Genomic DNA, 25,167 nt, shown 5'->3' with positions numbered 1-25,167 from the left:
TATTACAATGCTGTTTAAGCTACCAATTTATTTTTGAGTGTGCAATTGTTTAGACGATTAGCTACATAGTAAACTTAAATCCGTTGTTCTCTGTAATTACTACTCATTGACTTCACATATTCACTTGTCTTTCTGAGACAAGTTCTCTATCTTGCGTGAGGGAGGATGAAAAGAACTATAGCGAAAGAGTTTGGTCTTCTTTATAAAATGAAGGAAAAAAAACAGAGAGTTTTGTTTTCCTAAATAGTGTTTATCTTCCTGTGCTAAAGCGCCGTTATGTTATGATTAGCTAGCTAACACATCCAAGCTAGCGTTAGCCGGGGCTTCCTAGCTAACCTTGGATCGTGCTCTGCGCTGTAGCCCGCCAGCTAACCACCGTTAGCTGCTTCGCTCTGTAAGCGCAAGTGGCATTGCCTCCTATCAGTGATAGTATAGCGTCAAGGTGCTGCTTTAGACACACACTTGACAGCTTACTGTTTATAGTAAACCGCACCAAAGACATGATTTAGCATTGGTAGTTGTGTTTCTTGACACCTAGCCTTTGTTACAGGGTAACTGCATGCTTGCTAACTTGTCTAATGTAGCTTTTCGTCATTGACGTTAGCTTATCAAATACTAAGTCGCTTTGACACAGACGTCCTCTCGCACCATTAATATGAAGTATTTAAATCGGTTCTGTCTCTTTAAGGCCACCACCTCCCTGCCTTAACAATGTATTAAGATATGATATTGGTTTAATGTCAATTCTCTTAACAGGCTAGTCGCGGTGCAGCCACAGCAAGGCCCTCCGCCCGCGCCTCTCGTACCCCTGTTGCGGACACGAGCGGGGACTCGGTTGTCTGGTGAACGAATGATCCCCATGTTTTAATTCTTTCTCCCTCCCGGCCATCTTCCCCCATTGCTCCTTCGCCATAACAACCACCATGGAGTCTCTCACCTCGGCCCCGTATCCCCCTTTTCGTCTCTCTCTTCGCTGCTGCCGACTCTCGGTTCTCTGACTCCAAAATGGCGGTTTGAGACGCCGAGCGAGTCTGGGAGCTTTGAGTCGGCAGCAACAGCAGAGAGGCGGCCACTTTCTGTTACTGAGAGAGCAGAGACACGACGCCATGGCGAGGGTACAGCAAGGAGCAGGCGTTACAATCAATCGCAGATAACGGGAAGCTCGCCTATCGATGTCTCCGAGAACATAACCGTGGCAAGAAATCCAAGCGATAACTTTTTCTAATAAGGCGAGGTATACGTCTACAGAGTATGCCATTTGGGCACTGAATTTACAACTTATCCAAGCTTATCGATTCATTTCCGATGTCGATTAATAGCGTCTGCTCAGTGCGAAGATTACCGAGCTACGTCTTACGTCACCAGAAGGGAACTCCGTTTTAGGTATGGTGAGGCAGTTGGATATCCACAATAAAATGTGACAATTAAGACATTTTTCTCGAATGTGAAGTGCGAACTGAGCGAAAATGAAAAGTTTAAATACATAAGTACGTGTGTTTACGTACAAATGTATGAACAACTGTGTTAAGTTTATATTGATAATGGTTTAAGTCACACATAAAATTGTATGATGGTAGTGGCAGGGATCAAACAATGATGCTTGCTGTCACAGTGGCCAAAACTCGTATCTTAAACAGCTTATGTTTTCTTTTATGATGCATAAGTATGGTCTTGTCCATGTTCTTCTTCAGATCCCAGATGTGTTGATTTAGTTATATATGGGTAGTTATTTCTCTCAGTACACCTGATAGTTCAAATAATTTGTTCAATATTTATTACACTTTAAACAACCAGAATAATCAGTATGTACTGACAAGCTTTAATGTGCCACAATTGAATTGCAAAACAGTGAATACATGAAATAACACTTTGTTAATCTGCACCACATTAACAATTAGCTGAACAAAGACCTCTACAGCGGAGTGCCCGAACTGAACTAGAAATCACAGATGTTGTCTAAGTGCAGATAATGTTTCCAACAGACAAAGCAAGTGTATGACCTGATGTAGTTAATAGATGTATAGTGCAGTTATATCTGATTCCAGCTTTTGCATCCTTTTCTACCATTATAATTAGAGGTTCAGGCACACTGTATGCACTGTTACAGCCCTGACAATATTTTACCTCACCATATCATTGCTGGCCACCTTTTACTACATGCCCCCCATACAAAGTGCAAAGGTTCTTTAAATCAGCTTCACATACTGTCAACAAAATACTGTAAGTGTATTCTGTGGACAGCAACTGAAGCCAATGTCAGTTTCAGCAGTAGGCACTACCAACAGGCAATCGGGTGAATGTCTGCATCCACTGAATGGGTCAGTCCTTCGAGTGGTGCCGTGTTGTTGACATACAGATTGTGGGCTGTTGTGTCTTTTCACATTGAGAGAAGAGGAGGAGGCCTCATTCATAGCCAGCTGGATTTCTCCTCCTCAAATTTCTGTGGATCAATGAAAGGCTTGTCGATGGACTTGATCATCAGTTCGCCACAGTACACGCATTCAGATGCAATGATGTCATCAATGTCTGATTTTATCTGCTCGCGGCTCGTGCCTGCATTGCCCTTTCCCAGGCTGGAAGTGTCTCCTTCGTCCTTGGGTGCTGGGCGGTGGCGTGACTTTGAGGATAGTGTGGTTGCCGCAAGCTTTTTTTGCAGGTCCTCCAGACGACTCTGCTTATAGGCCGTCAGGTGAGGGGTCACTTCCTAGAAGGTAGAAAAGTGAGAATTATTAGTACATGAAAACTGTTCAGGCATCTTTGAAATATATACTTTCAAGTAAATTTAAAACATGACATTTTTCATAAGGTAATCACTTAACTAATTAAACAGCAAAAGAGAACACCTTGTGTGTGCAATGGCACATATTGACATGTATAAAGCAGTATGGATGCAGCCTGGGATAGTTACCTGGAACAGGCAGTCATAGTGGAACATGTGTCCACACAGGAACAGGTAGAATGGCCTGTTGAGCAACGGGAAGTCACAAGCAGCACATTTTTCTTGGGAATCCACTACACCATATTTGTTCCTCATTTCCTGGATGTCTTCTCTGATGCGTTTAGCGCTCTCCGTGGCCTCCTCCATTTCCTGCTTCAGCTCCTCGATGTGCTGGTTGTACTCCTCCAGGGAGCTGCAGATGGCCTCCTGAGAAACCACAAATCACAGATGATAAAGTACATTCATTTGAAGTAATATACTGTATTTTGGGCTTGTATGTTAGCAATACACTGAGCAGAATTCACATCTACCTAATCTCAAAAAAAAGAAACTTTATTACAGACCTTAAAATGGTCAATGGTGACAAAGTCTGGGAAGAAAGGCAGGATGTCTTCAATCTTGAGCAGGTTGCAGCTGGACAGACAGTTCATGGCTTTTTTCACATCTTTCTCCTCCTGCACCACATGCCGGGCAATCTTCAGCCAAAGCTTTTTCCTCAGCTCCTCATCATCCTCAGGCAGGTCTGCACATGACTTGGCCAAGTCTACGTCTACCTGTGGACGATAAATACATCGCAATTTATTGTCAAATTCTGTCAAAGTTTTGGGATATTCTTTCTATGTAACAGTATTTGTACCCATGTAATGCTGACCCCAAAATCATACATTGCTTACTTGCAAAGCAAGATCCACTGCCTCCTCATAAAGCTCCATAATCCTATAAACCAGAACACAGGCCCGGAGGTAGCCATGTTCTGCACACAGCCTGAGTGCGTACTTCAAGTCATAGTGGATCTCTGAGGCGTGTGTACCCGCCTGCTCCAGATACCACAGCAGAGAGTCTGGCTTATACTTAGCATAGAGCGACAGCAGGTAGTTATGGATGGCCTCCTCCGTCACAGTCAGCTCGTACACACAGAACTCCATGTAGCGGATGGTTTCACTGATCTGCTGGGTGCTGCCCATTTGGCTGTAGTTCATCAGAGCTGGGATGAGCTTCTTTGGGTCCAGACGCTTGCCCATCTGAATCCACGCATCCACCACTTTTTTGGGAATATGCTGCATGAGGACGGGGGAGAACTTGTAAAAAAGCTTCTGATCACAGTGCTTGGAGAGCACGTCCAGAGCAGCGCTGTAGTCATCATGTTGGCAGTAGTGGGATATCACTCTCTCGTAGTCCTGCATGACAACTGAGAAGTAAACCATGTCGTCCACGTTGCCGTGGCTGGCGAGCAGGTCATAGATGGTGCTGCGGTTGTTGAATAGACACTCCTTGTGCTTGGAGTTGCTGAGGAAGTGGCGAAACTCCTCACGGGTCTCCTGGAAGATGATGCTGTTACCATCAGTCTCCAGCTGGCCCAGCCTGTTCAGGTAGAGCTCAGCTAGCCAGGTGACCAGCAAGGTGATCTGCGTTCTCTCACTCTGTTTCAGATTATTTAGTTTCTTCAGTAAGAACTCCTTTAGGGCTTCCTCTTGTTTGGCTTCGATGAACTTTAGTGCTATCTCTTCAAAGTAGTTCTGAGTCAGCGCATAGCACTTGGCACTCTCCAGGTATCGCTTGTTCTGGAAGCAGTGCTCAGCCTCCTTGGCCAGCACCATGTCCATGCATTCTGGCCGGTCACGGCAGTACTCCTTGGCCAGATCAAACTTATTCATGCTCATGTACATCTGCCAGACGTCCCTGGCCTCGCGCTGGACGTGGTAACGAAATACTGCCCGCTCAGTGTAGATCCACACCAACCCACCAACTGGGTCCTTGATCATCTTCTTAAGGGAGCCAAATTTATCTGGGAACACATCCTCATATACCACCTGTCCATTCAGAGTACAGATGGCCTTAACTCTGTCATGGAGCAGCAGCAGGAAGTGGAACTGTGTCAGCACAATGGAGATGGGCTTGTTGGCAGTAAGGTCAATGTCAGGGGTGTACTCCCATACCTGTTTGATTGCAAGGGAGGAAATATGGAGAAATTATGTGAAACATAAAGACAACAAAGGGTGAATGTTGAGAGGGTGGAACTAAACATCACTCAGAGATGCATTAGTTTGAGCTAAACCCACTGAAAGATTCTCACACACAGACATTTACCTGCACATCACTCAGCAGGGAATCAGGCCTCACATAGTCCAGCTGACCATAAAGAACTCCATTACCCATCATCCAGGCAAACGCTTTAGGGGAGGTGCGAAGCTTCGAGGTATAGAAAGTGATCTCGCTGTAGCCCATGTTGGCTGGGAACTCCTGGAAACTGGGCAGAAGGTCCTGGTTCTGGCTGAAGATGGAGCTGAGGCCTTGCTGCTCTGACCCCTCGGCCACCTTACCCACGAACTGGAACAGGCGTTTGCGAGTGGTGGCGATGATGAAGTACTTGTTCTCCAGGCCCCGTTCCACTTCCAGGCAGCAGACTGGTGCAGGTCTCCCATCCTCCTCCAGAGAGTGGACCTGTCCCAGGAAGAGCATACATTATTATTTAGCTGCATACCAAGAGGAAGAAATACAACACAGTTACTATTTCCGACTGTTTTTGATTACAGTAGTATGGACAAACCTGAAAGTACCACCATCGTAGTTTTTACACAAAATGTACATTTTTATGGGAAAGTATTCAGACATTGTTCTAGTTGGAAATGTTTAAACAATCTTTGTGTAAACATGACCAACTGTGCACTGAAACTTGATTACGCTTTCTGAACACTAGACATACAGGATGGCCACACGTGCTCTGACCTGTCTGAAGTACTGATCTGGATTGGTGTTGAACAGGCTGCCCTCAGCTGCAGAGATCTCAGCCTCAAAAATGATGCCTTGACTAGTGCCAACCAGAATGGGCCCCGTGTTGGTCTCATTGCCCAGCAGCTTGTTCCAGCCCACGCTCTCAATGAGGTGGCCTCTCCAGCGGGACAGACTGCGCACCTTCTGCGTGTTCCTGTTGAGGTACAGACACTCGCTGGTGCTCAGGCTGATCAGCAGATGGGAGCCTGCAGTGGGAAAAACATGGAGGAGGATACAGCTGCTGCTGTTCATAAGTCAGAACCGTGACGCTGCCACAGTGATCTTATAAATGATGGAGCAGCTTTGGGTGTTTAATATGAGGGCTTGAGGTGTTGATGCAGACTATGAGGCGGTCATACTACGCATGAATGGCTGGCAATAGTTCCATATTGGTGCACCTCACGAGTTATTTTAAAATATCCAGTGGAGCTAATAAATGCAGAAAATCTGAAGAATCATTGTGCTTGTTCTCACCAGTGGGGTCCAGGAATAGTCTGTGCACTTTACTTTCATCTTTCCGTCCTAATTCAATCTGATTAGGTTGATCTGGTTTCGCCAAGTCAATCCTGTAGGGAGCAGAGCATGAATGATTAGCATCAGCTACTTGTATCAGCTGCATCATCTGTTTTAACAGCCTCCAATAAATAACAACAGCTCACAACAGATGAGTACTAATCACAGAGAAGTACAGCCACTAACAAATTAATCTAATCAAAACCATACAGACACTAGTGACCATCAACACAGTGTTTTAAGTGATTATGGTGTAATTTGCCTCAGTAGGGTGTCCTTTCCCAGACTCATGCAGAGTTGATTGTTGCAGACCGAAAGATGGTTTATTTTCTCAGGCGGCGTAAAATCGATCCGCTGCTTGTTGAATATCGGCCTTTCTTCCTCAAGTCTCACATTGACAAAGCCTAGCATAAACAAGCAAACAGCGTAATGTCAGTGAAAGCATCTAGCCAACCAAGTGACTGCAATATTCAAGTGTGTGCTTTAACATTTATAAGACAAGGTAATAATGACGTTATAGCATCGTTGCTTCAAGCTAATCAGACAGAGCATCTCCACAGAGGGCGACCTACCTGAATGTGTTAACCCGATGTTGGCGGTCGACAAGCGGCTGTGCTGCTGCGCACTTTGCCTGGTGTTTTGCAAGTCCTCGTACTCGTCAAGAATTGAAGCCATTGTTGAATGTACCTTGTTTCCCTAACTGTAAATGAAGTTCTCTACTGATAAAATCCTAAGACGACATGGCTACAGAGCTAGCTAGCTATCACAACTTCCACCCGTTAACGACACGCGACACGTTACTTCCTCTCTCCGCGTGCGTGTAAGTGGAGAAGCAAAAATTAGAAAATAATATCTTTCGCTGCAGTAAAAAGAGGAATAAATGAAATTGTAACCATCAATGCGATGTAACAGCTAGCTTAGCTTCCGACTACTCAATACAGGGTGGACGCGGAGAATCAGGTGACACACGGAATCATGTGATCACATTAGGTGTAGTGCTGATCTTTGGCGCTGGGGGGCGCAGTTCGTCCAAACTTCGACTGACTGGTAATGAGGCTGATGATAATTTAGCCACAAAAAGCTTTTTGTTTCCCTATATTTCCTAATCTTTTTTTTTTTTTTTTTATTCTTTAATAAATAACGACTTTACAAACAACACAGTTGTATAATCGTGGCATTAAAATCAACAGTTAAGAATAAAACCATAAGAATAAAATATCTTACAATAAAATGTAACTTAAATGAAAGAATAATAATGAAAAAATGCAAAATGGATTTTCCCCCCCACATATTTCTATTGTCTATTTTTATTTTCTATCTGTCTAGTGGACTTCTGTCTTTTCTTGGAGGGAGTGTCTATGCAAATCGCAACCTGTCTGAGCAGAAAACGGCCCACCCCACACATGTGGCCCGTCAGTCACAAGAGGATAGGCGTCCTGTCGGCATGTCAGACACAGACAGTTCAGCTGACTCTCGCTAATTTTAGTCCCGCGGCGATCAGACAGGAGGATAGCCTGCATTCAAAAGTCGAATGTGCGGCTCGTCATGCCACCTCACATGGATTACTTTTACCACGAGTCCCGAGTCCCTTCCGCTTGCGGGCTGACCCGGGAGGATGAGCTGGAGCCCGGTGTCATCAGCTGTATGCTGGTCGGTGACGGAGCCGTCGGGAAGACCAGTATGATTGTCAGCTACACCTCCAATGGATACCCGGCAGAGTACCAACAGACCGGCTTTGACGTCTTCTCCGGTGAGTGATCGTGAACTTTTATTTTGCCTTTCACTATTTTTTCAAGATGATTTTTTTTTTTTTTAATATATTCACAAAAATAATAAGTGGTTAGTTTATGAACGCTTGTATGGAGGTAACATACATTGAATTATAGGCTTATGTCTGAATGTGTTGTTCTGGGGAGATTTAGATAACTTTAAACTTGCATATATGTAGCTTGTGTTTTAAAGCGTATTGTGTATGTGTGTGATTTTCACGTTTGAAATGTTTTCTTTCTTTGAAAAAAGTCTAAAGTGAAGTGAGCTAAATTGACTTACTGATTCATGTTACTGGTTTCCAACAGGTCAGGTCCAAGTAGAAGGATCTCCAGTCAAAGTTCAGCTTCTGGACACTGCTGGACAGGTAAGAGTATTTGCTATTTTTTTGTTTTTTCCAACAAGAAATACGATTATAAATGTACCTGTTGCACAAAATCTAGAATATCAAATCCCCATTGTTGATGTAACTTTTCCGATGTCATGAGAGATGAAATATGAAGATACAAACTGTCACGTCCTTGCTTCATCCAATATATGACTCAGTAACCAGATTTGAATGTTAATGGATGATCTTTCCCTGAGACTTTACTGAGTCAGCTTTTTCCATTCATTCCTCTATTCTGTCTGTACGTAGTTTGAGTGAAACTAACTTGCGGCCTCTGTCTTTACGTTTCATTCAGGAGGAATTTGATGAATTCAGGGCTCTGTCGTATGCCCACACAGACGTCTTTCTCCTGTGCTTCAGCATGGTCAACCCCACCTCATTTCACAACGTCACCAAGAAGTGGGTCTCGGAGATCCGGGCTTACAACCCGTCCTCACCCATCGTCCTTGTTGGGACTCAGTCGGACCTTCTACTGGACGTGAACGTCCTCATCAACCTGGACCGATCTAATGTCAAGCCCGTTCTGAGCTCCCGGGCTCGGAGCATGGCGGAGAAGATCAGGGCTGCAGATTACATAGAGTGTTCATCACTCACGCAAAAGAACTTGAAGGAAGCGTTTGACGCAGCCATCTTCGCCGCCATTAAGAACAAAACCCGCAAGACCAAGAAGAGGAGGTTTTCTGACAGGCGCACGAAAGCTTTCTCCAGGTGTAGCTGGAAGAAGTTCTTCTGCTTCATCTGAACTCATGAACGGACCGTTAACCCTGTGGGTTGTGGACAAAACTCTCGATTTATTTAAATCCTTTACTTTCGCTTGTTGTCACAGCTCCGATCTGTGGCAGTTTAGCATCCTTCCCTGTTTAAGTTTTTGGCTTATTTTACTCTGGGATGCCAAATGGTGCAAGGGAAACAAGACATGAGCACAGTGAGCGTTGGGAACCAACATCTGTGGAGGCAGCAGAGAGGATTGTGGGTCATTCTCGGTCAGGGTGTGGTTTCACACCCCGGCAGACAGATTCAGGACAGCAGTGTTGTTTACATTATATTCACATGTTTGATTGTTCTAGGGCAATAGAAAAACAACATATCTCGCACGTTGAAATCAAAGCATGTTTTATATGCATGCATCGCCGGTGAGAGACAGGGGCAACTTGATCAACATACAAGCAGAGAGAGAAAGGACAGGCCATCATGTAAATGTTGTGAATTTGCATGGCGTGCTTCGCTACCAGCTGCAGCCTTTAATGTAAGCGAGAGAGAAACGGAAAGTGTCGGGCCGTGTGCGAGCAGATGGGCGTTAGCCTCGTCTCTGCTGTGCCCTCGCTGTCCGTCCACGGCAGCCTATTTGAATGCGGCAGCTGCAAGTTCAGGTTGCAGTGCGACGTGCCACATTCTTACCTGTGTGTGAAAGCTGCCCTGGCTGGTTTAGCCTGGTTTTCTCTGGTCTTCGAGTTAATCCACAGATAGTCTTATCACCCTGGTGTTTAAGTGGATTTTTTATCAAGCAATTCAAAAATTAGTGAAAAAGAAACTCAGCTGGATGATTTGTTTGTGTCAAAGTCTTAACTCTCCGATTGGCACAGGAACTTGTTTGAAAATCCTCTTGCATGAGGTGAAAGGTTGCATGGGAGCGGCAAACAGGGGCAGCCTTTGGCTGTTTGTCCCTGTCTCCCATCAATCTGCATCTGTGAAAGCAAGCACTGCAGGAGTCTTAACTTCCACCCTGTGGGTTCTCCCACCACCGTCAGCCTGGCTTTTTTATTCGCCCCTCTTTGTTTATATGCTCAATACACTCCTTATCTCCTCAATATCCTGGTGTGTACACAGTAAGAGGATGCTAAACTGCCTCTGCTTAAATGTAAGTGGACAGTAATTCACGTTTTGAAAAAGCCTTGTGACTGTCACGCATGTGCAAAAGAAAGTCATATTTTGCACTTCAGTGTAACGGCATCTGGTGGATATATACAAGTGTGTATCCGTTTCCAGAGCCAGGCCTAGGCTTTACTATGCTTCCCATGGAAGTCAGATGAGTGTATAGGCTATTCTGTTTGTTAAAACAGGTCATATGTCATGTTTAGGTATATGAAATATAAGACAATGATTTTAAATGCGCTAATGTGCTCTACCAACGTTTTGTATCATCTCAATTCACCATCTCCTTCTCTAACCTGTGTGTCTTTTTTACATGTTGGAGTGATGTGGTGCAAATAAATGAAGTGCAAACTATAGCTTTTGTGTTACCGTTTATTTTTAGAGCAGCATGCAATGCAACGCAATGTTTCTCGCAGTCCATCTGATAGTTGTGATGGCTCTACTTTAAAGAGTTTTTAAAAGAGTCACCAAAAGCAGGGGGAAAAAGCAAGCACTGTTCTCTGCAGGGAGTCTGAATAATCCGACTCACCACTCCAGGTACTTTTCCTGAACCACCTCTCTATCCAAAGATATGATAAGTAGCTTCTGGCCTCCAGCCGTGCTCCAGGTCGACCAATTCTAATGCAATCCACATGACTGCGGATGGGGTTCGGCAGTGCCATGCTGTGACCGATTGCTGTGTCTGATTGTGCCTTTTTCAAAGGGCCAGCTACACGGAGAGAGCGGCATTCATGAGAGTGATTGAATCAAATTCACTGATTGAGAATAAACAGCAGCACTGTGCTGGTTGATCAAAACAATGGAGTGTGCACATCATCATTGACATTTGTCCGAAAGGTGTGATGATGAACGTACCTGAGAAAAAAAAGAACGTGGTCAGAGGATTGCAGCAGGCAGAGCACAGCGGGGTGATGAAGCACTTGTGGACCCGACAGCTCTGCAGCGCATTTGTTCAGGACAGCGTGGATGAGTCATAGATGAGCGAGAGGAGACAAAACACACGCTCACCCCAATACATCAGCAATCTGTTTGCCATTAGTCAGTGCGCCGTCCATCACGCGGTCATGTGTCAGGGTTCTGTTTGAATGGCTGTTATCGGAGGGTTAAAGCAGGACAGCCTTCATCTCGCCCGAATGACCCCATGAGGAGAGGTCAGAGAGAGGAGCTGGTGTTCTATTATCTGACCCCGCTGACACAGTTGGACCCAGGGACCAGTGGGTGTGAGCCATCATCATTTCTTAAGAGAAAGTAAATAATGATTTAAAGCTGCTCTGATGATTTTTATATAAAAGCAGATCTAATGGCTATGTACAATAATGTGAAAGGGGTCACTCTCAGGGGTGAACACACAAAGAATTATCACCTAGCTTCACAGTTCCCCCTCTCCTCATGGAGCGTTGTGGCATCTTTGAAGTCATGTTTTTTGTGTGTTTTTTTCACATGTATGGGTCACTCTTACTTCTTTTAGAACAGCTGCAACAGGCAGCTGTTCTAGTGAAAAAGCTCTAAGCTCTAAGAGGAGGAGCGAATGTCGGACTTACAATCATAAGCTGACTAGACTACTTCAAATGAATGTTGCTTGTTTGCTTACACATTCACCAGTGTCTTGTTTACAGATTGCTGCGCTGCCCCCAACTGGAAAAATAAACAGTTAACTAAGGTGTAAGTAATCAATTTTGGTGGACTTGGTTTCCCCATAGACTGTAGAAATAGTGGACGCAGCCTCCAGATCTGAAAAGTGAAGCCATTGCAGAAGTGCCTTAAACATGCTTTCCTTCTAATGCCCGGCAGGGGTTAACTCCACTGGTTGCATAAAGAAGTGTGATCATATGCAAACTTATGAGAAAATGAGCCTACTTCTCACCGGATTTATTACCTCAGTTAGCAGTTCCTGATGAGTTTATGGTCGCACAACCACAATCTCTACAATGCCGAATGATAACTTCTAACCAGTGCCTTAACCCTAACCATCAACCTAATTGCAGGAAAGGGGGGAAGGGGAACCAGGCTTCTACACAACACTGGCTCATTACAACTTCGGTCTTGTTTTTGCAGTTTGGGCCATTTTTCATATCAGTCATACTAACACTCACCAGATTCATTGTCAGTATTTGGAAATGATGCTAAAAAGAGGTCAAGAAACACAAGCACTGACTAAACTTATGGATGTTATCTATGGTTTAGACAATCTGGCTAAACCGTTGCCTTGTTTACAACTTGTCCAATGATCTCACTGCTGGTTTCTCCCCATCAGACTTTGTTGCAGCATTTGGTAAATGTAATGTTATGATGACTAAGAGACAAATTAAGAAAATTAGACCAAAATTGGAATTAACCAGAAAGATCCTGTAAGAATACACAGGCACCTTTAAGGCCTCTGTTGTTGAGAGGGCTCAGAAGGAGTTGAGAGAACACTTTGAAGCCTAATCACTGTTACACTAAAGGTTTATCCCATGTTTATTGTTATCCCGTGTGTGTCTGTGTTGTGCAGAAAGGAAAGCAGAGTTCAGCTGTGCGTGAGGGCAGGTGAAGGTCAGGAGCACTATGGCTATTAACATCTTGAAAGGTAGCAGGCCTGGGTCAAGACAGGCTGTGAGACACATCTTATTTATGACTTTTTCCCTTCAAACTGTGATCCCGTCTTTCCTTCAAAGCAAAGGCACAGATGCTCCGCGAGGTTCTTTGCATTAATTCCAGAAATCTGTATATAATATGAAAATGTCACGTCTTGAGTGCATGTGGTTGTACAGTCACACACGATGCAGACAGACACTTACACAGGTTGTGCCGTCATCGCGCATTAATTGAGCAATCACGGAGGCCATGTTGGACGGGTTTTAGGTTCCCAGGAGTTCAGTGAACTGTTCCTTCTCCTCCTCCTCCTCCTCCTCCTCCTCCTCCTCCTGCTCTCTTTCTCTTCTCATGGTTAGTCATCTATTTTTTCTTGTCTCCACACAGGGCTGGTCTTCTTCCCAGGATCCCCTGCTTTTAGCGATTGTGTCAGGAGTAGTCAACCAGGTCTTCCTCTGGCTCAGGGCCAGTTTCACTCTCGTTGGGTTTCACTGTAAAAGATTGGCACAGGGAGGCCTGGGAATCAGCAGGTGCACCAACAGGTTCGCCTGGCAGAGGACAAAGCCTACTGGCTCGTGACTGCTGCTCCTCGGTCATCTAAATTGGCAGTTATGCTTTGGGGGTGACTTGGCACAGTGTCTCTTTCAAAAAAAAAAAAACTTTGTTGTTTTGTTTTGTTGTTATTGTATTTCCAGTTAACTGGCTGATGCATTTGTATGTTTCTGAGAGCGTATGTGAGGCATTATGATTAGGTAGCAGTGTTCAAAATAAGGTAGAGAGCAGAAATGACAAAACATGAACATGAAAATGAAGTTCATTTTGCCATTTATTGATTTGCAACCCAATATTTTACCCAACAGACCTGGAAGAACATGTGGTTATAATATTATTTCGCTATTTCTCATGTAGTTCGTATGCAGAGTTTATTTCCATAACAAAAGCCAACCTGTCAATCACATTAACCATGACAAGACTGTTGATTACAGAAAAACCGTCAAAACATAAACTGTCAGTTTCGGTGTCGAGCAAAGCCGGTGAGAATCGTCCCAGTTCCTGACTGTGACTGTGCCTGAAGGCAGCAACGATTATTTCTGTCCCACAGTCAACAACCTCAGTTCGCCTCCATCAATCTGCTGGGCTCGGCACTCATGCGGTTGAGTAACACATGGGGAGGGTAATATGCAAACAGCCTCCAACACTTCCAAGCAAAGTCACCAGCGGTGGGCAAGCCTTTGCTCATTTTTGCAGGACGCTTTAATGTCATTTGAAAAACACCTGAGTCGTTATCAGACACACGCCCTCCTACTGTTTGTCGTCAGGTTTGGCCTTTATGTTAATCTGCAGTCATCAAGGGACAGAATGACTTCAGAGTGACCGTCAATGACCACACTTGATCAAAGTCGTCCACTGCTGAAGTGCACGCAGCTTCTGAGATGAGACAGCTATGGGTGTCTGCGGCTTTCACTGAATTCACACTCATATTGTGACACTTCTTCGTTGATTGAATTTATCTTTACAAACGAATTGGTAACAGAGGCACATAACAAAAAAAAACAACATAAAAATACATGATATTTAACCAAAAGACAACACAGCAACAAACAGACACAACGCTGTGCAGCACAAAACCTGCAATGTTTATACAAGTGGTAATATTAGCATAGGTGTAAATGAAAGCATACTGCCATAAGCAATGCACTACACAAGCTAATAACAGTGTAAGATGTGAAAAGTTTAAGAGTGTGGGCACCCGCTGCGACCCATGCATGTGTGTTTATACTCCCACTCCACTACAATTGGCAACTATTTTTTTATTGGTTGCATTGCATTTGTTTTTAATACAATACAAATCTTGAATTGAATTAAATTTAATATAGGTTTTCTTAAATAATGGATCTAAAAGCTGCATTTTAAAAGAACTTCTACTCGACTTTTAATGTATGTAATTTTAATGTGTTTTTATGCTTCTGTAAAGCACTTTGAATTGCCTAGTGTATGAATTGTGCTATACAAATAAATTTGCCTTGCCTTGCCTAGACTATATTGTGATTTCTTCATTCTCCTCCTTCGTCATACACTCAGTGTAACTTTGTGTTGTTTATTGTGAAATCGTCAAGTCCCGTCTATTGCAAGTGCTTCTATGATGAAAATCAGACGTAATCTTCTGAAAGTCTGAGTGATGGTTTACTCACTAAAGGTGTCACAATCTTATCTACACACTGTCCTCTCTGCAGGACGCATCTATCTAGCCATTCTCTGGAAGATCACCAGTAAACGACTGTATTATCTTTGCAGAATAGGGAGTGGGAGGGATCTCTGCCAGCTCTTAACACCTTCCTTCTGATTTGAATTAAAAGAGTCTATCTGTTGTAAGAAGCTGTGAATGGCTTGGTAGGGGGCTGTGCAGAGTGGCCCAACTAGGCATCATTATTGAGTGTGAGATATACATTGGTTGTGGATTTAGAAAAATACTCATGAACTGCATTTGCTGCAAACGTCTAAATAGATTGGTGGAGGTGGTTTTAGGTAAAATTGCTTTGCTTTTTTGGCACCTTCAAGTGTCCTGAAGTGAACTCAAGTAGTGCTTGAGTACCACTTGAGTAATTCTTGAGTACCCTTGAAGTGTAAATAGTATGCTAAACCTTTTACAAACTCTCAGTGTACTGAAGCACACCAGTGAAAATCATGATGCTTGAGGATTCAGAACACACTGCAGTACAACTGTATTACATCACCAATGTGTTAGAAATATACTTAAATAGCAAAAATTGAAATTACACTCTATTTAAGCATGCTGGCAGTGCATTGCAAGACTTGAAAATAAGTATACTTTTATGAGTACACTGTATTACTATTCAAAGTATTTGTAATTTAGTACATCTGTTAAAAGCATACTTTTAAAAAGTACATGTCAAACATATTTCAAACACAAAAAGTGAAAGTGTACTTTTAATGATTTGTCTGTGGTTAAATTATATTTCTGATACACTATAGTACTTTTTGACCTGGGATGGCATCTACTGAAGTATATTCAGGTTACACTGAACATGTGCCGGCTTATCCGGGTGAGTTATTCACTCTTCTGCTGTCCCAAAGAGGTATAAGTTGTAATACCACAGATATAGCAAAATCGAACTTTAATACCAAATTTGCAGTTTATCAAGCTGCATCTTAATCCATTGCCAAACCGGAGAAGAGAAGTAAATAAACAACCAGATATATTATAACTGTGTCAGTGTTTCTGATTCATAGCTTTGGAAATTGACTGCTATGTTTAGGAACCAGTACTGAGTGTCATTTGCATATTGGTAGCATGTGATTTGATTGGTTGTGATTCTGTGCATTGGGTGTGTTAATGTCTGGGAATCAAGGGGGAGAGGTGTTCTCACAGGCGTGGGGGGGGGGGGGGGGGGGGGGGGTGAGGAGAGGAGGGCGGCAGGGGTTGTTGTGACATCCACACAAGGCACATGGTGGCGGTGAAGCAAGTGAGGGCATGATGCAAGACGACACGACCGTTATAGTCCCACGTACCCTCTCCTACGTGTGTTGATACACACGGACACATGCAGGTACCAATATACACATGCACACGGCTAAATGACACATGACAGTAGGAAAAAGGTACACAAATGCATGTTCACATTATCCCCAAAGCTCAGGACAGGCGGGCATCCATGACTCTATGCCAACACGTGATGTGCAGTAGTCTCATGGGTGAATGACAATAGATATTGTGTGTTTCAGTCGGAGCAGCAAGGTGTGTCTGGACTTGTTCAGCAGAGAGTGACTGGTTGCTGTCCGCTTACTCAGAGCACAGTAAACCGGCTTACTCAGCCTGTTTGTGTCACCATCAAAGGAGTGTGCGTATGTGTCTCCATCAGGAAGAGGAAAAGCGACAGGGTGAAATTGAAATGAACATCAGCAGACCTCTCTATGAACATTCAACTTTTACAATTGCCTCATCATACAGATTGTAGAGGTGATGATCACAAGTTTGGGATGTATGTCACCAAAAAACGATACAGTAGGATGCTATAACAACACTACTACTACTACTACTACTACTATACTACTACTACTACTACGACTACTAAACAGAGCGTCGGCATTGACGACAAGTTGTTTTTCGCTCATTCTGCGAGCCTCGGACACAGCATGCATTCACAGCTCTACAGAACACGGTGTACATGCTGTGACATTAAGCAAACAGTGTTAATTTATTCCATGTCAACATGAAGGCAGTGATGTCAAACAGGCCTGTTGACCACAACTGTTTACCTCTAGAAAACAAGAAGAAGCTTAAGCTGTGGACTGACAGTGTAATCAGTCACAACAACACTGCTGCACTAGACCTGGACCTGGACCTGGACCTGGACCTGGACCTGGACTGCCTGGGCTGTTAGCTTTATAGCTGGCTTTTTTTCCCATGCTCATTAGCTGTTACAAAGTTTTTGGGATTGGGGAGTCTGTTGCGAAAGCGCGCCTGTTCATGATGTAACAGAAACTGGCTGCGGGGCTTCCCAAGAGTCCGGATAATGAGACAGCCTGCAGGGTGAATCTCTTTAGTTACTTTCCAGAGAACGTGGCCTTCACTGTCTGCAGTGTACGCCTGAGATAACTGTTTGAATCATTTAGCCATTTTCAAATTAAACCTCGCACCTTCAAAAAAATCAAGTTTTGATGAACACTCACATGAGTTCATTTAGCACGATTTGTCCTTAAAATGAACAGACTTGCTCTGCTATTGCTTATTGTCATGCCATTGTTTTGCGGATTTTATTGCAATCTTAATAATATAGTAATACATGAGGAATTTTCAATAATCCTATTTGTTGTTTTCATTGTGACGAACCCTCGCTCCCTCATCTTATCCATCTTCTGTTACGTGTGATGTCATTTCGCGTGTGGAGCGCGTGCCACTGGTATGTGCTAACCATGGGGGTACTTCTGAACGAGTGACATATCGTCTTCAAAATTCACATCTCTGCCACAGCTGATTGCAGAGCAGGCATACCGTATTTATCCCACACACACATCTCTGTGAATGCCTTTCTATCATGAGACACGAAGGAAACGACCCTGTCATTACATTAGTTGCTGTCTGAGGGGAGTTTTCAGCTTTGGGATGATTCACAATTAGAACTGACACAAAAGTTAAAGATGAGGATCACCAGGGGGGTTTAGAAACAGCATCACAGCGTGAAATGACATCATCAGAATCATTCAAGTTGGCGGGCTTGTTTGTGGTCCGCTCTTCAGCCTGATTTATAATCAAAACACACTCAACAAACACTGAATTAGAAGACCCTTGCCAATGTCACATTTGTCTTTTAATGGCCCTTTTTAAATGTATTGCCTTTAAAGCTTGATGCAAACCACATTATTTTCTGACTCAGTCACTGGTCACAGACACTGCGGCACCACCGAGAGTGAAGAAACTGAGGAGCTGTCATCACGCTGCCATGGTATATGACTGATATGGGAGTGGGAATAGAGCAACATAATGAGGACACACACAACACAATAGAGGGACAATCAGATCAGTTATAAACAGAATGATAAAAGCAGCAATATGGCTAGAGGGTGTGAATATGGCAGTTTGGCCTTCCCTCCTATACACAATGCCCATACACACTCATAAGAACGGCTCGGCTCCTTTCTCTGAAGACAGAGAAAGCGGATGTGTGTTTGCACTCTCTGCTGTCGGCTCCCCTGACAGACCTGTAGAGCAGGCTTCTTGCTCTCATCTGCTGCCAGCTGGTCTGACGAGAAGTTTGTCTCACTTACCTCTCATCTACCAGGTGACGATCCGCAAGGGCGTGGCCGGCGGAGAGTCGGTTTCATTTGTTTCATTGAACTTTTTAAAAGTCATTTGCATTTAAACTGACTGGCAGGTTAAACAAAACATAAGGTAAGGGGCCTGGCCGCCAAAAGTTCAACAGGACCATCGAGTCATACTAACAGTGTCGCCTCAGCTCTGAGGTTCACCACTGTCACCCGTGAGAGCACAGGAGGGCTGCACTGGACTGACCTGTCCAGGGAGGAAACTGGTGTCTGAGCAAATAAGACGTCTTCCCCTGGAGAAAAAAAGCAGTAATCACACAGGTTGCACATGTCCAAAGCAATTCAGTGCACTGCCTTAGTTGCAGGTTTGAGGCTTTGAACATGTATTCACACACACCAATAAACTTATTCCTCAAAATTCTTGTCTAGTCTCACGGCGGTTTATCAAGGCCACCAGAGTCCGCTTGAATGAATATTCCACAGACGTGTACCAGCTTTAAGACACAAGGCAGCAGTTGATTCATTTGAATATGAGTTAAAAGGGAGTTTTGATGTTAACAGATGTTAGCATCGCCGTGGTTCCCTCGACGATGGGATTTTTCCTTTGGATGTTGAATTATTGCAGGAAGTAAGGATACTTGGTTGTTTTGTTCAGCAAAATCGTTTTCACACATGAACACCGCTTTGATTTGCTGATTTTTGAAGCATAAATGCAGTCACCAGAAGTAAAAAGCTAACTAAAAATGAATGACACCATGGTCGTATGACTTCAGCGTCACTACCACTAAGCTTCCTGCTACGCTACACACACTTTACTCTAAAATGATAAATCTGCAAGTCAGAAAGTTTGAGGCGGACCAGCGATAGATGGTTATTTCAGGCATTGAACCAAAAACCTATTCAAAAACCCCACTGACTTTGGGAACAGAAGTGTAATGATGCTAACTCATTTGACTATGTCATGCACAATATGGACAAGCCTGCAGCTCAAAGAAGACAAAAAAAGGAGCAGAAGATTAGAAATTGCATCTTTGGTGTCCTATCATGAACTTTTTCGTGATGAGCTGCAGCAGCTATAAAGTACTTTTAATCAGTGGATCATGTTACCAGAAAGGCCCCACAGTGTTAGATAAGTGTTCCTTTGTGCTGAGACCGGTTCTGCAATGCCACCCAGCAGACCAGGCTTATCCTCCAACCTGCAGCTCAGTCTTATCTGAAAATGTTGTCAATAATGTAACCACGATCTATTTTAGTGTGAAGGAGGCTGAGCACCGTTCACATCAAAAGATTCTGTTTTCTCCAAATTTGCACATCTGTAAATACTAGTGTGTGTTTGTCAGTTAGTGAAAATCTATAAAAATGTCTACAAATGTTCTGTTTTATTGCAAACTCTTTTGTTATTTGAGTATTTTATTGTCTTAACAGCACTCATTCTGGATATTTTGTCTTCATATAGACTGTAGCCGCCTGTCCTTACCAGGTGCACATAATATACAAAGAGCTGCATTTGTTTGAGCAGAGAGGTGATCGGGTACATTTTGACCGTTAGGGAGAAGAACAATAAGGTTCTGCAGCTGGAGTCCCTACGGTAAGCTCCAATTACAAAAGGTCAAGGTAAAGTGGTGAAGAAATATTCACATTGTTCTCTACCTACAATGAAAAATCTGGATTTTCTGCTCCAACTTTAGAGCAGACAGTCCTCCGTGCAGGAAAAGGCTTGCAGGTAATATGTAAGTGCAGGTGTCACATGTGTGTGTTCAGCAGAGGACGAATGAAGTGACCGGTAAAACTCCTCCTCTGACATCATCACTGAGAGATTTTTGGAGATTCAAATCCAAACAGACTTCAAGTTACACCAGCCTGCATGGACGGGTAGGTAGAGGGGGTAAACGGACACAGTTCAAACAATACCACGATGTTTTCCTTTCTTCTGCTTCAATACACAAGAGTAACAATACAAAGAGACACACGACAGATTCATTGCGTTACATGGAAACAGTTTCTGTTGCACTAGATGACAAGATTTTGCACACTTTTAGCCTAATTTCTAGAAACATTACTGGTGTATGTATGTATTTTCTATGGTATTAATATCATGAGCCTCTCATGTACTTTGAAGTAAAAAGTTATTTGCAGTAAATGTGTAACTTTGACATTTTGGGAATTACACTCATTTGCTTTCTTGCTGAGGGTTAATGAGGTGACTGATACCAATCTCATGTCTGTAAGATGAATATGTAGCTGGACCAGCAGTCTGTTAGCTTAGCTTAGCATGAATACTGGAAATAGTAGGAAACAGCTAGCCTGGCTTTGTGGGAAGGTAACAAAATCACCTTCCAGCACCGCTAAAGCTCACTGATTAACACATTATAAAATTAAATAGATTCAGTCCTAACATCCAAGAGCGTTCTTCAAAATGTAGTAACAGAGAAAGAAACCCTGTTTCATTGCATTTGGAAGTGTAAATATAAACAAAGCTATTTGAAAATAATAACTGACACAGTTTCCAATATCTTTCCTAAAACATGGATCACTTCTTACATTTCTTGAATCATGTCTTAAATTTGACTTAAAACAACCTCACAACCTCTGAATGTGTCATTATTGTGTTTTCATGCGTGAATGCGTGCACGTGTGTGTGTGCACTGCAGGCGTTAAAAGGGCAACTCCCCATCTCAGTGGGGCTCCAGCCCCTCCTCTCCCGCTAAACTATGAGGTTTCACACACCCGCCGTTTCGATAACAGAGAACTACAAGAATTACATAAAAGATACATTAAATGGAAACCAGCAGTAACAGGACAGTGAAGAGGAGTTCAGTATTTGTTCCTGCATAATTATTAATTTTAAAACATCCACCAAAATACAAGAAGTGAACCACAAAAGTAAATGAGTAATGGCACATTACAATTGCCCTATTATAAACAGAGTAATTAACAGCCCACACCTCTGGCTAAAGACAGCCTCACTGTGTTTTGGCCTGCCAAACCCCCACACTACCTATGATTAAGAGGGGCTTCTGGTTTATGAGGCTTATTCAGAAGCCCTGAGGTGTCGCTCCCGCTCACTCCCAGGTCTCCTCCTCTGCCTGGTTCCTGGCTGTTTTGCACCTCCAGGAGGGACTATTATCCCGTCAGAGGGCCACTCTTCACAGCAGCGTAAGGCTTCGCCCTGTGAAAATCACACCGCTCTGCTTGTTTTGTTGCCCTGTGGAGGATGGGGTTCACATGAAGGTCTGAGCGGGAGCTGCAGATGGTCATGGAGAATTAGAATGGATGGAAAAAATGAGGCCTGGAGGGGAAACACGGGCCAAGAGGAGGTGAAAGCAAGGGCTCTGAACTTTAAACTGTGGGCCATGGCGACCCATTAAACTTTCAACTATATTGCTATAGATTAGTTACAACCAGGAAGCAACGGGGGGGTGGGGGGGCTAATGAGCACATCCTCTCTGTTTACATCCTCCTCTATTGAATATGCTGAATATATGTATATAGTAATTTAATTAAACTGTGTTGTAACATGCATATGCTCCTTCAAAAAACATTGCTGCCTCCCTTTGATTGCACTTGACATTAATAGAAATTACAAAACACAATAAACACAGGCGTCAGGTCAGAACTTATATTAACTCTAACCAGGGGTTAAGACTCATCCAGCTGTTAGTGGCATCATTCCACTACAACTAAGCTCATTCTGAACTTGATCCTACATATACTGTCATTATTGTCACTTGCTGAGTGAGGTGACCTTGAGTAATGCTTCTGAAAACAGACCTGGTATAAAAAGAAAATTCACAAGTCAGGTGCCAGACAAAGTGGGGTATGTGTGACCAACTGCCTCAAGGAGATGAAGGTATATGTAGGTTTTGAGGAAGTGAAAATATATTTGAGGAAGAAGGCGTGGATGTTTATTTATAAAATGGACTGTACACACAGCACATCTGACACTTTACAGATCTCCTTAATGTCTCATTTTCAAAGTTGACTTATGTAATTGACACTGAGGACAAACAAAAATGATATATTGTCTCTACATGTTGTGCTTTTGTTTAATCTAATCCATGAATCTAATTTCTAAAAGCTAAATTAATATATGAGCTTCGGTAAGTGTGGTGCTGCCCCCTACTGGGGAAAGTAGGTAAGGCTCCTCAAACACATTTCAGGGGCAGTTCACCTCAAAAACACCTGTTACCCCAATAGATTGCTTTGGTGGGAGTTCAGTTTTGGACATTGTGGCTGTAGAAATGACTGCCCTCTCTCAAATGTAATGGAACTAGCTGGCGTTCAGCTTGTGTTGCCCAAAATACCAGAAATCTGTGACTACAGATAATCCACAGACCTTGTTGTGAGCAGTTTAATGTAGGAACTATTTTCTTTTGACTGAACTACACCTGCCAACGACAAAGAAGGAAGTCAGCATCTCACACTAAGAACAATCTAGATGGATAAATAGCACATATCTGAATTTTGGGGTGAACTGTTCCTTTAACTCCAAGCGTTCACCATCAACCTGTGATAGCACAAATATTTCGGAGAAATATTGATTTTTGTAACGTTTTATTAAAATAGTCTTTTATCAAAAATACAGTGTGGGAAATATTCATCAATTAACATCTAAATGCATAAATAAGCAACACAGCTATTTCTTTAATACAATGTCAGTAAAAAGGTTTGTCTCTTTAGTTTTTAACAAGTAGTCTAAGAGCAGAGCTATTAAGTTATTCAAATAACTACCCAACGTAACACAACATAACATCATGACACTAACATTGGTCTCGAAAACGTGGCAGCACTTTCATTTGTATTCACAGATTACAGATGTGTTGTCACACAGGTAAGAAAAGGAGAAAAGTCCTGGAAAGTACACTGTACATCAAATCAATATGTACTTTAAACATCAGCTTTCTGTTTTCATCCTTTGAAAACATCCCTTAAACATTGATGGAGCATTGTTAATATATGACTTGTGTGTCATCAGCACTTTGAAAGAATCTCCTGGCAGCTTTTGTAAACTTTCACCAAGCAGTTGAGCCTTGGCTTTGAACTCTGAAAAATTAAGAAACGAGCTTCGTTAGAGACAGGTTACTGCGAATGACACTTTTTAACTTGGCAAAAAGTAAGTTTCTTTATGAGATATATATGTGTCTGCTCTGCATTCAGCCTCACCTGAAACAATGGCACAACACTGGACACTGCGCTCGGCTCTGAGGGGTCCTTCAACAGCACACAAAGGTAGTAGATGATTTGATGCTGAAAGAAAAGTATAAGGCATCAGTCCTCTCATCTCACAAAGCGAACTGACATACTTGATATGATATGAATTACAGAAATTTGCACTCCAGCCACAGAAAGAGACATAAATTCACCATGTAAATAGCTTCATTGATGACAATATCCTTGATCTTGCTCATCTCAATGAATGTGGTGGTCTCACGGCCTGAGGCGTAGCTGGAGGAAACCTGAATGCCCAAGGAGCCGATGACAAGCAGAGTCTCGTGGTCCACCTTGACAAAGTGGATGTGAAGCATCATGCCAACCAGGGTGATGAGGATAGCACTGGACAGGACAGCTGTGTTCTGCAAGACAGGGGACGACATTCACATGCAAGTCCTGATCAGCGTGACAATGTTTATACGAATCACTGTATCCCACTCAGAAACAATACTCTGATCATTTAAGGTGCATCACCGACATTTAGTCCACTAGAAGTGTCTTGGTCTGGTTTAACACAATAGACGTAATCATAGTCTGACCTCTGTGAAGAAGAACACGATGTACGCCAACAGCCAAACACAGCAGGTGTACACCATCACTTTGCCGATAGACACTTTGGGGGAGCTGACAGTGAACTCCCTGCAAAAGCCGGAGTGACTCTGACAGTCCAGGGATATGGCTTTGCCGTTGATGTCAGTGAAGGCTTCGTCTTCCATCATGAACGCCACACAAACAGGGAGAGTGGAGGAAAAGTGGACATTAGCTAAGGGAACAGTCGGCTTAACTAGCTAACACTGTTAGCATTGAGCTATCTGACGACAGGCAAGGTCAGCCGAGCAGAGAGACACAGAGTGGTTCTTCCTGAGATGGGAAAGAGCAAATGGTGCCTGCATACATTTGATACGAATTATCTCTAGTTAAATAGAAAATAAGGGGGAAAAAACGTTACGGTAAAAATAACGAATGTTCCCAGGACAGTGTAGTACAGCTGAACTGATGCCAAAATCAATTCTCCTGTGGGTGCACTCGTTAATGACACCGGGCTCTTTGGGTTGAATGTTGATAGAGTAGAGCAGCCAAAATAAAGCAGAAAGGGCAGCGGGTTGGCATTGCCTATCCGCGTGCTTCACAAGAACCAGAGGCATTCAAATATTTAATACACTTCCATTATAAAGCATATATGATACGGCAGTCGATGTGTGTTATAATATCAGCTACTGTCTCCGTCTACTTTTGCAAGCTTCGGTGTACGCCGGTAGTTCATTGAAATAGAACTTACAGCAGCTGGAAAGTGCAAAGTATTATGGGTAACTTTTAGTAACTTGTCGATATTTTCACTCCATTTGTTTAA

The 25,167-nt window shown here is 43.2% G+C and overlaps 4 protein-coding genes across 6 annotated transcripts in view; 1 reads left to right on the top strand and 3 right to left on the bottom strand.

Annotated features, from left to right (window-relative positions):
- The window catches only part of ino80 (INO80 complex ATPase subunit), a 33,813-nt gene extending 32,765 nt beyond the window's left edge, over nucleotides 1-1,048 (bottom strand). For 2 of the 3 annotated variants that reach the window (XM_070987498.1, XM_070987499.1), the window contains exon 1: nucleotides 938-1,048. The gene's annotated coding sequence lies outside the window, so the exon portion shown is untranslated. The remainder of the gene's footprint in view (nucleotides 1-937) is intronic. The other variant, XM_070987501.1, reaches the window with a different exon arrangement.
- Nucleotides 1,049-1,695: 647 nt separating this feature from the next.
- Nucleotides 1,696-7,188, bottom strand: vps18 (VPS18 core subunit of CORVET and HOPS complexes). The gene is made up of 9 exons (XM_070987668.1): nucleotides 6,796-7,188; nucleotides 6,486-6,627; nucleotides 6,185-6,276; nucleotides 5,666-5,916; nucleotides 5,027-5,380; nucleotides 3,613-4,875; nucleotides 3,283-3,492; nucleotides 2,909-3,145; nucleotides 1,696-2,704 (listed from the first exon to the last, which is right to left on the bottom strand). The coding sequence occupies exons 1-9, from the start codon at nucleotides 6,896-6,898 to the stop codon at nucleotides 2,408-2,410; spliced, it is 2,949 nt and encodes a 982-aa protein (XP_070843769.1). The 5' UTR covers nucleotides 6,899-7,188; the 3' UTR covers nucleotides 1,696-2,407.
- Nucleotides 7,189-7,622: 434 nt separating this feature from the next.
- On the top strand, nucleotides 7,623-10,605 carry rhov (ras homolog family member V). Its single transcript, XM_070987640.1, has 3 exons — nucleotides 7,623-7,973; nucleotides 8,299-8,357; nucleotides 8,674-10,605. The coding sequence occupies exons 1-3, from the start codon at nucleotides 7,769-7,771 to the stop codon at nucleotides 9,118-9,120; spliced, it is 711 nt and encodes a 236-aa protein (XP_070843741.1). The 5' UTR covers nucleotides 7,623-7,768; the 3' UTR covers nucleotides 9,121-10,605.
- A 12,539-nt stretch (nucleotides 10,606-23,144) lies between these two features.
- On the bottom strand, nucleotides 23,145-24,823 carry pigh (phosphatidylinositol glycan anchor biosynthesis, class H). The gene is made up of 4 exons (XM_070987451.1): nucleotides 24,356-24,823; nucleotides 23,969-24,178; nucleotides 23,769-23,852; nucleotides 23,145-23,648 (listed from the first exon to the last, which is right to left on the bottom strand). The coding sequence occupies exons 1-4, from the start codon at nucleotides 24,533-24,535 to the stop codon at nucleotides 23,577-23,579; spliced, it is 546 nt and encodes a 181-aa protein (XP_070843552.1). The 5' UTR covers nucleotides 24,536-24,823; the 3' UTR covers nucleotides 23,145-23,576.
- Between the last annotated feature and the right edge of the window lie 344 nt (nucleotides 24,824-25,167).

This window comes from Chaetodon trifascialis, chromosome 19, assembly GCF_039877785.1.
Source record: "Chaetodon trifascialis isolate fChaTrf1 chromosome 19, fChaTrf1.hap1, whole genome shotgun sequence".
Taxonomy (NCBI): domain Eukaryota; kingdom Metazoa; phylum Chordata; class Actinopteri; order Chaetodontiformes; family Chaetodontidae; genus Chaetodon; species Chaetodon trifascialis.
Note: the sequence above shows the minus strand (reverse complement) of the source record. Positions and strands in the feature narration are given on the sequence as shown.

Excerpts from the sequence above, each read along its gene's own strand:
- rhov (XM_070987640.1), top strand. The coding sequence starts at position 7,769 with ATGCCACCTCACATGGATTACTTTTACCACGAGTCCCGAGTCCCTTCC. Across the intron at positions 7,974-8,298 it reads CGGCTTTGACGTCTTCTCCG|GTCAGGTCCAAGTAGAAGGA; the intron begins GTGAGTGATCGT and ends GGTTTCCAACAG. Across the intron at positions 8,358-8,673 it reads TTCTGGACACTGCTGGACAG|GAGGAATTTGATGAATTCAG; the intron begins GTAAGAGTATTT and ends CGTTTCATTCAG.
- vps18 (XM_070987668.1), bottom strand. The coding sequence starts at position 6,898 with ATGGCTTCAATTCTTGACGAGTACGAGGACTTGCAAAACACCAGGCAA. Across the intron at positions 6,277-6,485 it reads GGAAAGGACACCCTACTGAG|GATTGACTTGGCGAAACCAG; the intron begins GCAAATTACACC and ends TGCTCCCTACAG. Across the intron at positions 5,917-6,184 it reads ACTATTCCTGGACCCCACTG|GCTCCCATCTGCTGATCAGC; the intron begins GTGAGAACAAGC and ends TTCCCACTGCAG.
- pigh (XM_070987451.1), bottom strand. The coding sequence starts at position 24,535 with ATGATGGAAGACGAAGCCTTCACTGACATCAACGGCAAAGCCATATCC. Across the intron at positions 24,179-24,355 it reads TCGTGTTCTTCTTCACAGAG|AACACAGCTGTCCTGTCCAG; the intron begins GTCAGACTATGA and ends CCTGTCTTGCAG. Across the intron at positions 23,649-23,768 it reads GTGTTGTGCCATTGTTTCAG|AGTTCAAAGCCAAGGCTCAA; the intron begins GTGAGGCTGAAT and ends TTAATTTTTCAG.